General features: G+C 41.2%; 1 protein-coding gene across 4 annotated transcripts in view; it reads left to right on the top strand.

Moving 5' to 3' along the window:
• XRCC2 (homolog of X-ray repair cross complementing 2 (XRCC2)) overlaps positions 1 to 13752 on the top strand; it is a 238194-nt gene that overhangs the window by 149632 nt on the left and 74810 nt on the right. For 3 of the 4 annotated variants that reach the window (XR_016356017.1, XM_089799614.1, XM_089799613.1), the window contains one exon: positions 1221 to 1358. The exons of the other annotated variant lie outside the window; for it this stretch is intronic. Coding sequence is in view for 2 of the 3 variants with exons in the window: in XM_089799614.1 (XP_089655740.1) it covers positions 1221 to 1358 (138 nt within the window). In the remaining variant the exon portion in view is untranslated. The remainder of the gene's footprint in view (positions 1 to 1220; positions 1359 to 13752) is intronic. 4 annotated transcript variants of the gene reach the window in all.

The raw sequence follows: 13752 nt of genomic DNA, 5'->3' as shown, positions 1-13752 counted from the left end.
GGTTGACCAAGCAGATAGAGAGGCTGAGGGCGTGGCCATGATAGAGGAGGTGGCTAGAGCACGTTCAAGCACTAGAAGATGCACATGCGCACATACAGACACTTGCCCTAGTGATGGTGTTCATGAGCCGATCTTACATGTAGGGGCTATGGCTTAGTAGTCCTCTAGGACCTATGTTAGATGCCTTTGTAGAAGGCAGACATGATACTTAGAGGCTGAGGTTGCGACCAAGATTGAGGATGATGATGAGGCTTGAGCTAGAGCCTTGTTTTTTCATTTTGTATAAAGATACCGATAGACATGTTTCATGGATCTTCATCTTACATACATTTATGATTTGATGTCTTATGGATCTTCATCTTACATACATTCTATGATTTAACTCATTAAAGGGTGCATGAAATAAGTTTTAAATAAAGGGTGCATGAAATAAGTTTTAAATTGTTAAAATTTCTAAATTTCAAAGGATTTTTAAATTTGTCGATTCGTGGCCAATTCGATTTCGATTCATGGCTGATTTGTGATTTGATTCGGCCTTGCTAATTCTGATTCTCGTTAGTTTGGTATATACATTTATAAATCACACTCAATCCCATCATTTGACGAAGAATAAAGCACTGCGTTTCTAATAGAAGGAAGAGTCTTTGAAATCAGGTGAACTCTAGGCAATTCCCTATCGGGAGCATTACAGTCTAATATACATAGAGTAGTTAATACCATATAGAAAAAATGTTTGTTTGGTATGTCTAAGTCTTTGGCCTATGTTTGAGTTCCAAACTTTGTTGGATTTGTTTGATGACCTTGTGTGAAAAGCTGATGCCAAACGTACGGTGTAAAATCATAGATAAAATGAAAATCATTTGGGAGCACCTGAAATAGATTTTGTAACATGTCTAGACCCAAAAGTATTTTTATGGACTTATAGATGACAAAGTGGTAGTTGTTGGAATTAGTTACAATGCATCAACACCACTAGATAATGATAATATATTGTTCATCTTTTTTGCTTCTACTGTTGAGTTAGTTTTTATTTTTAAATATTGGTTATGTTTTTGTTATTTTACTTTTTTAATTTACTAATATCGTTATATTTTTAAAAATATGTTGTTGAATATTTTGGTGATAGATTGTAAAAAATGTTAAACATTATTATTTAAGGCTTCAGACATAGTTATGTTACTTCTAATTAAATCTTAATCTCATTTGATTTGCTTTCTCAGGAAATCTTTATCTTTGCAAGTTGTTTCAGAAGCTGTTGTTCAAGAACTACACAATCTTTTGCAAGTCAATCCCATGTTAGTCTTGGCTACAAAACCCACTATCTATAGCAAGGGACCATCAGAAATCGTTGCTGGCAGGTAGATGTTCTTTTGTTTAGACTGATTTCTTTTTATTTAAATTTTCCATTAGATTGTTCTATGAGGTATTGAGTCTTGATCTACTGCATTGTTATTGATTTAAAATAACAGAAGAAATTGATAAAAATTTCAAAGTGGGTCTTTGTCTTTTCATTGTGTATGGTATTTTTTTTTGAATTCTTTGTTTGATTCTATAATCTCAAATCTCATCACTTTCTCCATTGTTGGTTGATGTTTGATAGCTTTTGTTGGATAAACATAAATATAATCATATGAGATATAGTTGATATATAAATATATGAGAGAAATTAATATAATATATATGATTGAATATATTATTATATTAATTACCTGATTATTGAATATACATGTTTCATGACGGGACATGTCTATTCATTGCCTATTCTTAATATAAATCTAAGAGGATGTTGCATTTGGAACATACATACCAACTTGACAGTGCTATTACAATTGTAGCAATCCCAAAAAAATGGTATTAGAGCCTATTGCAAATGTAGATGATAATACAATTATCCTCACACATAACATAGAGAAGAATTAATTCTAGTAAAGCAGAGAAGAACTCATGTGAACAGAATTAAAGCTTCGGATGAGTCAGACTTCACGGGCACCAACTCCCTCCTGTAGAAGTTCAGATTGTTAGCCGACTGGATGGTTCCGGCGGTATTTTGTATTCTGTAGCCGACGGTTTGACGGTGTTTTTGTATTCTGTAGCCGACGGTCCGGTGGTGTTTCGGTATTTTGTAGCCGACGGTCTGGTGGTGTTTCTGTATCCTGTAGCTGACGGTCTGGCGGTGTTTCTGTATTCTGTAGCCGACGGTCCGGCGGTGTTTCTGTATTTTGTAGCCGACGGTCTAGCGGTGTTTCTGTATTCTGTAGCCGATGTCGTCGGTAAATAGTTTGTAGCGGATAGAATAATTGTGGCTGACGAACTCTTTCGGGAAGGTTCGGTGGTAGTATTTATATCCCGTCTGGGATCATTGTAAATCATGATTCATCTACTACTGCGAATATAATTCTGCTGTTCATGTTCATTGTCTGTATGCATTGTTTTAATTTACCCGTACGGTAAACATTTGGCACCGTTGCCTTATGAATCTGGAAGGTGGGAGGAATGAAGATTAATGCCAAATCAGCTTAACAAAGATCGGAATAAGGTGAAGGGAAAAGATGGAATCCGTACTGCGCAGGAGAATTTAATTCTGGCACAGCAAGCCGAGCGCCGACGAAGATTTCAGAAGATTGCCGACGGAAACCGAAGTGCGTAGGAATTGTTGGAGGAGACTCGGCAGCGGGTGGAATTGGTGGAAGAAGCACGGGATGAGTTTTTGAATTTGTGTTCGCCGAGGGAAGAAAATTGAAACGGAAGAGCATCAACTCGCACGGCTCGCAGTGCCGACGGAGCACGAGCGTGGAGTGACCTTTTCGTCTAAGATAGACTTCCGCGGGAAACAATTTCGGAGGATCCTTCGTCTTCACCAAGGTTCGCAGCTGTCGACACCTCCAGTGTGGGAGTGCAAACCTCCAGTGTGGGAGTGCAGACCGCCGGTGTGGGAGCACAAACTACCGGTGTGGGAGTTCAGATTGCCGGAGTGCCGACTGCCGGTGTGGGAGTGCCAACCAGTGTAGGAGTGCAGACCTCTAGTGTTATGGCGGGACCCAAAGAAAAGCTACCGAAATTTGAAGGTGATGGTACAGTCGACCCCATCCGACATTGTAAGACATGTGAGACGATCTGGCGGGCAAATGGAATCACAGATGCCGACGAATGGGCCAGGCAATTTCCGGCAACCTTACGGGCTGTCGCGATTGATTGGTTTTCGGATATGGATCCACAGAAGCTGGATACATGGGATAAGATTAAAAAGGAGTTCTTGGCGGAGTTTAAACTCTTGCCGGACGATAATGAAATCGTAGCGGAAATTTTCAATACCAAGCAAGGGAAGCACGAAACTGTCCGTGTCTGCGCCAGGAGATTAAAAGACATAATAAACAAAATGGAAAGCAAGCTAGTAGACGGATTGCAGAAAAGGTGGTTTGTGGACGGCCTACGCTCATAGTTGCAGAGGAAAATGAAAATTGTACCACCGTCGTCATATGTCGATGCTTATAATAGAGCACTAGACCTTGAAAGTGCGCACAAGACAAAGAAAAAGAAAACTAGTTCTTCTGACTTTGATGACGACGAATCTGTTGGAGATGATAGCAGTGACGATGAAGGTAGTAGCAAAAAGGTTCGTGCTTTATAGAAGGATATGGTTCGAATGATGGAGTTTAAAAATATGCAAAAAGAGCCAAAAGGTAGTGAACTATGGTGCACAGAATGTAAGACCGACGGTCATACTAAAAGATCGTGTCCGAAGAACCAATTCTGTGACATCTGTCAGATCATGGGACATTCGACAAAGGAGTGCCCCTTTAACATGAAGACAAGAGGATCTCCGTAGGTGTTTCTCACACAGGAGGCTTCCCCGTCGGGTAGTAGCGGAAACACGAAAACCGCCGATGCTACATCCGGAGGATACAGGAATAATAACAGAGGGAAAAATAATAACAATAATAATGGGAGCCGAAGTCGAACTCAATATGATGCAAATAGACGACTGATCGTTCAATGCCGAGCATGTAATTTGTGGGGTCATTTTGCGTGGGATTGTACAACGGCAAACACACCGAAATTATTATGCAGATGGTGCGGACCCGGCGATCACGAAGATTCCAAGTGTCCAAAGTCTGGAGTAAACTTAATCACTGTCGGCACGAATGTAGAGGAGGTTCTGGCAATTACACGGAGGCAACCGGAGGAAAAGAGGAAATTGGGGGAAGCGCAGGCGGAAATTGCGAAAGCATCATCGGTGGGGACATCTCAGTTGAAGGACATCACTGACACCTTGGCAAGGAACTTCGTAGAACAAAACATTGTACGGCGGATCTTACAAACGGAGATACCGGTCAAGATAAGTGACCTCCTCACAATGCCCCAGTTATGGACGGCCATTCTGAATCATACACCGTTTCCGAAAGCAACGGAGGACACAGGAAGGGACAGTAGGGAAGCAACGACAACAGACCCAATGTTGCTGGCACTCACATCCGGACGGCATCCGGCGGTCGTCGAGATGGGGATTTTGGGAAATGTTTTGACAGAGACAATTGTTGACGGAGGGTTCGGCGTGAATGTGTTGCCGGAGGATACTTGGAAGAAGTTGGGAAAGCCGACATTGTGGCCACCTGCATTTCAGTTACTCACGGTAGACCAATATGAAATAAAACTGTTGGGAATTCTGAAAGCGCAATCGGTAACAATTGGTACGCAACCATTTTTATTGGATTTTGTGGTCATTCCATTAAAAAGAAAAGGCTATGATGCTATGCTTGGACGGGATTGGTTGGTGCAAGCAAAAGTAAAACATGATTGGAAACGCAATACCCTATCAATGGAGCGCGGAGGCAAAAGATTCATAATTGACCTGTACACACAAATGGTTGGCGAGGAGGCAACATTGTCAGATTCTGACAGTGAAGGCGAGAGTGATGACGAAGGAAAGAGGAGAATGGAACCGGATGAAGAGGGAGTATTGAGACTTGACGGAGGATCGAATGACGATGACCTGGACTCGGTGAATGGCCTTTACCATTGGCAGATAGAAGACTACGAACTCTTTCCGAGTTGCAATATGGTAAGGGTCGACGAAGATGAGAAAAAGGAGGAAAATGAATGTCCAGAGGAATGCAGGGAAGTGGAAGAAGGAAAAGCTGCCATGGCTGAAGCTGAGGAGAAGAACATACAGTTTGAACACAGAAAAACGAAAGATCCCACTGTCCGGTACATGGTGAATAGACTGCGCGGAAAGAAAAGGTTACACCGTAGCATAAAATTAGTGGAAGGGCACCGGCAGCAAGGAAATAATCCAGTTGCGCGACGACCGCAGGCACAGTGGGCGACGAGGGTGGCACAGAAAAAACGTTAGGCGTACGACGGTCAAAATGAAATCAAAGTGGAAAAGTTTAAGGGTAGATGGGTTGGACCATATCAGATTCGGAAGGTCGGCGAAATGGAGCGATCAGATTATCAACTTTGGACGGGCAGAAGATACCTCCGGCAGTCAATAGATCCAAATGCAAAATATATGGTGCCAGGAAGACTCTGTTGCTGTCACAGGATGGCTAGCTGACTTCGTCGTCGTTGCAAAATGGCGACGCCTGGAGGCAAAATGGAGGCACCTCTGTTATTTGATTTCTTTTAGAAAAAAAAAAGAAAAAAAAAGAGAAAAAAATAATAATAAAAAAATTGAAAAAAAAAAAGGGCCCGCAGACAGAAAGGCCCGCAGGCAACTGCTTGTTCGCGAGCAGTAGAAGTCCCGCGGACAACTGCTTGTCCGTGGGCACTGAAAGTCCCGCAGACAGGTTGGCCGTGGGCAGAGAAAGTCGCGGATGGTCCCGCGGACAGTCTGTCCGCGGGTGGTTATAAGCCCCGCGGGAAGTTGTCTGCGGGCACAAATTTAAAAAAAAAAAAAAAAAGATTCCTCCACCAGGCCGCGGGAGGAGAAGAAAGGCCGCGGGGAGGAGAAGAAAGGCCGCGGGTAAGGAAAGATAGGCTGTGGGTAAGAAAAGTAAGGACGCGGGTGTAATTAAAAGATTCAGCTCCGCCAGTCAGAGTTTCTCCTCCGCCAAAAATAAGGCCGTGGGTAAAGAACATTCCTGCCAGACGCCATTCCCTCCTACAGCCAGACTTCCGCGGGGAAACAGAGACATAAAGAAGAGTGCTTGTTCTACCAAAAGTAGAAGAATTTCTGTGTGCAGAGGGATTGGTGGTGGATTATAGAGGAAGCAGTAAAAAAAAAAAAAAACAAAAGGACGACAGAATCAAGTTGTTCAGAATGAGTGACAGATGATGCCAAAGGGAAGGGGACGCATCCGTGGTTGCCAGAAAGAGTGCAGAATCGACAGATAATGACAGAAATGGTGTGTTCCGTGCATTTCTGTGTGGGTTGCGAAGTGCTAATTTGGTCTTGAGGGGCCCCTCGACCCCGCCTTGTACTGCGACAGGGAGCGCACCTGGGACCCCACTGGGGGCGTTGCCCCCGGACCCCCAATCATTGCAGATATCAGTCGTGGGAGTCCGACCAGTTCAAAAGAGTTGAAGTTGCTGCAGGCATGGACTGTTTGTGTACTGAGGCACTGGGAGTAGGTGTTGGCTGGGAGGCTATCTTGGTGGATGCATAGAGAGCTTGGGAGGAGCTAATCATCCAGTTGGAGGCAGTGCAGCAACACTTGGCTCAGGGTTCCGTGGAATTGAAAACAGAGAAAGCAGCACAGGTGGCGATCAAGGTCAGCTTGAGGAGACAGTATTGTGTTAGCAGAGGCTACAGATGTAACGGGATGAATGTGGAAGTGATGTGACAGAAGCAAATTTTTCTTGTTGTAGTCACTCTGATGATATATTTTGTTTGTTAATTTATCTCAGATGTGTTGTAATTGTCGTCCGGAGACGACTTTTCTTTTTGGGGGGGATGGTGTTAGCTGACTGGATGGTTCCGGCGGTAGTTTGTATTCTGTAGCTGACGGTCCGACGGTGTTTTTGTATTTTGTAGCCGACGGTCCAGCGGTGTTTCGGTATTCTGTAGCCGACGATCTGACGTTGTTTCTGTATTTTGTAGCCGACGGTCCGGCGGTGTTTCTATATTCTGTAGCCGACGGTCCGGCGGTGTTTCTGTATTCTGTAGCTGACAGTTTGGCGGTGTTTCTGTATTCTGTAGCCGACGTCGTCAGTAAATAGTTTGTAGCGAATAGAATAATTGTGGCCGACGGACTCCTTCGGGAAGGTTCGGCGGTAGTATTTATATCCCATCTGGGATCATTGTAAATCATGATTCATCTACTATTGCGAATATAATTCTGCTGTTCATGTTCATTGTCTGTATGCATTGTTTTGATTTACCTGTACGGCAAACACAGATGACCTTGCATTTGGTTGCATCGTTGGGGTCAATGTTGGCAATGGACAAGGTGTTAAAGAGGGGCTTTGAAGCTGCGACAATTAAGTTTACGAGTACCCTATTTGGAATGTTTTGCATATTTTTCATATTGACTGTGGTAGATTTGGTAAGACCCATAGTGGTGATGGCTTTGTTTGATTTTTTGAGCCCTCCACCACCTTTATACAGAGATAGCTGACACTTTTCTATGTTCCTTCTCTTGTTGTTTTGCCGCTTGCTGCAAAGGGTATTCCTGCTACTTCCAAGATTGGTGCTATGATCGATCTCTAATATATCTAGCTTATTAGGTACAATAGGTGGTTGCGAGACTTGGTTAAACAATCATACCTTTTCACATCACGGGATCCTTGCGAATCAAAGCATTATAATTTTGTAGAGAGGGTCGGTAGCCAGCAGAGGAAGTAAAGATTAATCGCATATGAAGGAGCGATATCAATAATTATCACTTGTCACTGTTAGCATTTATTGAACAATGTTGTGATTTGAGAGTTTGTTGTTTTTCAAATTTTTTTGTGGACAAAGATAGTCAATCCAAGCAGAGAGGTTGGGTTGAGAGTCAAGTCACAACGAATGCTCTCAAGCCAAGAGTCATGTATAGTGACGCCTGTAGTAGAGGTTGCCTTTAACCTTTGACTTGAATGAACAAGACATTGTCTTGGTTCAGTGTTGTTATCTGCATATAGGTGGGTTATTCTTGTCCAAACGAGCCTTGGTGATTGGTTGGTTTGGATATAGAGAAACCATGTCCATTGTCATGCCATGTGGGGAGGACCCGCAAACCAGCATTGATCAAATAAGGAGTATATCATTGTCAACCCATTAACAAAGATGAGCTAGACAAAGGAACCCCCTAGGATATTTGGAAATGGCGGGTGATTTATATCTCACATATTGATACATGCAATGTGGGTAAAGGTGAAGAGGAAGTAAGTATTTATCTAATTCATTGTGAATATGCATTTAAGTGAATATTGATTGAGAAATGATTGAGTATTTTGATAATAAAATGCAGAAATAATATATTGAAAGCATAGATTAAAATATACATAAGTTCAATATATGTATATATTTAAATTAGATATTTATTTGATCTATATTAATTGTGAATTATATAAAGATTAGTATGTTATTATATAATTAGAGCATTATGAATTCTCATTTTATAAACATGAAATCATTTTCTCACAATTGCAAATTATTGAAATTGAATCTATGTCAATATACGAATTATAATGTGAATCATGATAATATTAATAAGAAATATAATTATGTTGTAGGCATGAGTTAAATTACTTAACATCCTAACTATGGTAAAATTCTTATTTGTATTATAAGAGGTATTTGCCTTGATCTTTTGCAAGATGTTCTTGTAGGAAAAGGGAGATTGAAACTCAGAGGGAGCCTAGCATTTTATTAGAGTCAACCTTGAAAGAGAGGGAGTAGATAGAGGATATAATTCAGTCAACCTTGCTGATCACGATTAGTTTGATTCAGAGGGAGTAAAACATGTTGAGATGGATTCGCTAGTGGTTAATAAATTGTAGCAGTCAAGATGACTATGATTCATAAATATACCTTGTGACTATGTGATTCTAATCAGCCTAACCCCTGTGTACATCATGAGGAAGTGACGACTTCCAAATAATGTCACTTCTATTTGCAGGTAATGATTTTACAATAACTTGTATTATGAAATCAAACAAATTGAGTATATGGTGAATGTCTTGTATTCTCAATATTTTAGGAGGCCCTTACTCAAAGAGTACTTGATGAATATCATTGATATTCTGGAAGGCCAATACTGTTGATATCAGATGTGATATCAAAACCTTTAAAGTACTTGGTGAACATCATTGATATTCTGGGAAGCCACTACTCTTGATATCTGTTGTGATATCAAACCACTTTTGAGTACTTCAGGAATATCATGTGTTGATATTTTGGAAGACCAATACTCATGATATTGAATGCATTATCAAATGGTGGAAAACTTTTGAGATATCAAATGAGATATCCGTAAAATTTATCATTCCTAATATTACCAATGGTGTAATATTTGTCTTGTGTTTATCCTTCCTAGCTAAGAGGGAGTGTTGATGTTTGATAGCTTTTGTTGGATAAACATATATATAATTATATGAGATATATGTTGTCAATAAATTTTATATTGTAGCCAACAGGTAGGATTGTATCCGAATGGGTGCGTGACGGTTGAGTCACCCCTTCGAGAAAGTATATGTACACTGTTTGGAAGGGACTTTGGAACATCATTGTAATGAGCATAATCATATTGTAAGCATTGAAGTGGATATTGCATATATGAATAAAGTATCTGTTCCGTGTTATATCTTATCGTACTACATGCGATAAGTATCCTTTTACCCTGTACGGTAAACATTTGGCCCCGTTGCCAGTTGAACTTGGAACAAAGGAAGTGTTATGAAGATTAATGCTGAATCCGCTTAACAAGGATAGGAATAAGATAAAAGATAAGGATGAAATACGCACAACATAGGAAGTTTTAATTTTAGCACAACAGGCAGAGTGTAGGCAGAAGCTTCAACAACTTACCGATGGACATCGAGGGGGTGAAGGAGTGCAGACGTAGGGAGTGCATTCACCTAGTAGATCGAGGAGTGCCAAGGAATTGCTAGAAGAGACTCGACAACGATTGAATTTGGTGGAAGAGACAAGGGAGGAGTTCCTTAACTTGTATACGCCGAGGGTAGAGAATCTAGATGGAAGGCAAGTAATTCACATGGCTTGAAGTGTCGAAGGAGCACGAGTGTGGAGTGAACTCTTCATTCATGATACACCCGACGAATGGATATAGGCAAAGAATTGAACAACTTCACTTGATGAAGATCTTTTCTCACCAGGTAATGCGATTGTTGGAAGTAGGGCAGTTGTCCAAAGCAACACGGTTGTGCAGAACAGTGTGGGTGCGTAGAACAATGCGGGTACTTAGAACAATGCAGGTGCTCAGAACAACGCGGGTACACAGAAGGTACCATAGAATTAGAAGAAAGTAGCAATGGTAGGACCAAAGGAAAAATTGCCGAAGTTTAATGGTGATGGGATGATAGATCTAATTAGACACTGCGATACATGTGAAACAATATGGACAGTAAATGGTGTAATAGACGAGGATGATTGGGTCCGACAGTTTCTAGCGACCTTATGGGGCGTAGCAGTTGATTGGTTGTGGATGCCGATCCTCAAAAATTAATTACATGGACAAATGTTTGGAAGGAGTTCATAGCAGAGTTTTGACTATTAAGGGACGATAATGAAATTGTAGCAGAAATTTACAGTATGAAGCAGGGAAAGAATGAAACGATTTGTATATATGCAAGAAGGCTAAAAGAATTGGTGGGGAAGATGAAGATTCCACCGGTTGATGGATTAAAGAAACGATGGTTTGTTGAAGGGCTATGACCAACACTGAAGAAGAAAATGAAGATTGTATCTCCAGCATTGTACGTAGATGCGTACAATTGGGCGATGGATCTAGAAAATGAGAAAAAAACCAGCAAGAAGAAGAAGCACAAATCACTGGACTCCGATGATTCATCGTTAGAAAGTAGCAGAAGCGACAAAGAATTAAGTAAGAAAGTTCGAGCATTGCAGAAGGATATGCTACGGATGATGAAGGAATTAAAAAATCTAAAAAAAATGCTGACTCAGTGAACGGGAATTGTGGTGTATGGACTGTAAGGAGGACGGCCACACAAAGGGCTCTTGCTCGAAAAAACAATTTTGCGATATCTACCAGATTGCGGGACATTCTACAAAGGAACCCTTGTTCATTATGAAGACAAAGGGACATCAATAAGTGCTACTGAGCAGGAAGTATTTTCCGGAGCAGGAACGAGCACAAACAATAATGACACAACCTCAGGAGGATATCGCAACAATAATCGGTGTGGAAGTGGTGGTAATAATAATAAAAATAATAACAATGGAGGCCGAAGTTGGATATAGTACGACTCGAGTGGGTGGCTGATGATACAATGTTGTGCGTGCAACCTCTAGGGGCACTTTGCTAGAGATTGTACCACGAAGGAGACGCCGTGGCTGTTATGCAGATGGTGTGGTTCGGGAGACCAGAAAGATTCGAAATGCCCAAAGCAAGGGGTGAACTTGTTAAGCATTGAAACCTGTGATGAAGGAACACTAGCCATTACGTGTGAGTAAGCAAATAAGACAAAGTACACTAATGCAAAGGAAGAGAAAAAGAGGTTGCAGCAAGCACAAATGGAGTTGGAAAAACAGATGGAAATGGGAAGGTCGCAAGTAAAAGACACTGCCGACACCACGAAGAAGAACTTGGTTGAACAAAACATGATAAGGCAAGTAATGCAAATAGAAGTTCCTATAAAATTAAATGACCTTACAATGCCTCAGTTACGAATGAGGATTCTAAATATGACACCACTCCCGAAAGCAACGGAGGAAGTAGGAAAGGATGGCGGTGGAAGGACTGTAGCAGACACAATGCTACTAGCAATCATGACGGGAAGACATCCGACAGTAGTAGAGATGGGTATCTTGGCAATAGTACTAACGAACACAATCGTCGACGGAGGGTCAGGAGTAAACGTACTACGAGAGGATATATGTAAAAAGTTGGGACAACCTATGTTGTGGCCACCTACATTTCAGTTACTGAAAGTCAGCACGGATTCAAGCCGTTGGGAACTCTGATGCTGCAACCGATACCCATCGGAACACAACCATTTCCATTAGATTTCGTAGTGATTCTGCTAACAAGAAAAGGCTATGATGCTATCCTTTGATGGGGTTGGTTGGTGTAAGCAAAAACGAAACATGATTAGAAACGAAATACCCTATCCTTGAAACACGGAGGCCGAAGATTTGTAATTGACTTGCATACATAGATGGTAGGTGAGGAGGCAGTGTTGTCAGATTCCGATGGTGAAGGCGAAGGTGACGATGAGGGGAAGAAGAGAATGCAACTTGATGAAGAGGGAATATTGAGATTGGAAGGAGGGTCTAACGATGATGACTTAGACTCGGTGAACGGCCTACTCTATTGGCAGATGGAGGACTACGAGCTTTTTCCGAGCTGTAATATGTTAGGGTTCAATGAAGGTAATAAAGCAGAGGAAAATGAATGTCCAAAGGAATACAGAGAAGTGAAAGAAGGCAAGGTGGTTACGGCTGAAGCTGAATGAAAGAACGTACTATATGACTAGCACAAGAGGAAGAACATACTGTACGAACCCAGAAAAAGGAAAGATTCCACTGTACGATACACGGTGAACGGACTTGTGCGGAGAGAAAAGGTTACACCGCACCATAGATTTAGTACAAAGGTATCGGTGACAAGGACACATTGTATAGTTTGCACAGAAAACAAAAAGGAAGGGCTTAATAAAAACTTCAGCAGTATGGAGCAAAGGTTCTAGAATCAAGAATACAGTTGTTGACGACAAGGAGTTCTAGAATCAAGAATATAGTTGTTGACGACAAGGAGTGGCAGCCGATAGAATTCATGGTACCAAGTTTGAGAATTGCAGTTGAAAATAAGCTAGGAGATATGGAAAGCCTGAGAGAAAGATTGGATAATTTAAATAAATTGGACAAGCGATGACTGCAGGCATAATGGGCTACGAAGGTTACACATAATAGGCGTAAGGCATGACATGAGAAGCATTTAAAATTGAATAGATTTCAACCAGGCCAGTTAGTTTTGAAGTATAATGGGAGGAATGAAATTAGACCGGGAAAGTTCAAAATAAAGTGGGTAGGACCATACAAAATCTACGAAGTCAGCGATAATAGAGCAATCAAATTGTGGACGTTGGACGGGAAGGAAGTGCTTGATGCAGTGAATAGGTCGAAGTTGAAAATCTACCATGAAAGAAATAACGTGCCTTCGCATAAGAACAACTGGGTGGGAGACAGTATAAAAATAAGAAATATTAATTTATATATGTAAAAATAGGTTTAAAATAAAATATAAATTTTTTAGAGTAACCTGAGGAAAAGAGAAATACTAATATGCGTAATAAGGAAATATGGTAGTAGGACAAGCATATCGTATGATATCAATAAACTAGAACATGAGAACATTTCGAGTTGAATACTGTACGGCTACAAGGAAGTAGATAAGGCATATAAGTTCATTGTACGGTCAATTGAGATTGTGAAGAAGTATTGTACGGCCAACCGAGAACGGGGAAAGGAGAACTCATTGTATGGCCATTCAGTAGAAAGGAGGAGCTCATCGTATGACAACAGGAAGCCATAATCAGTCGTATGGTTGTACGACACAAAGGAAGCATTGTAAAAAGCAAAAAAAGGAGAGACACCGTATGGAGAAAGCATGAATAAACACGTCGTACGAC

This window comes from Cupressus sempervirens, chromosome 9 (genome assembly GCF_028749045.1).
Source record: "Cupressus sempervirens isolate cs-2001-9-10 chromosome 9, ASM2874904v1, whole genome shotgun sequence".
Taxonomy (NCBI): domain Eukaryota; kingdom Viridiplantae; phylum Streptophyta; class Pinopsida; order Cupressales; family Cupressaceae; genus Cupressus; species Cupressus sempervirens.
The sequence above is the reverse complement of the archived record's forward strand: the minus strand, read 5'-3'. Positions and strand labels throughout refer to the sequence as shown.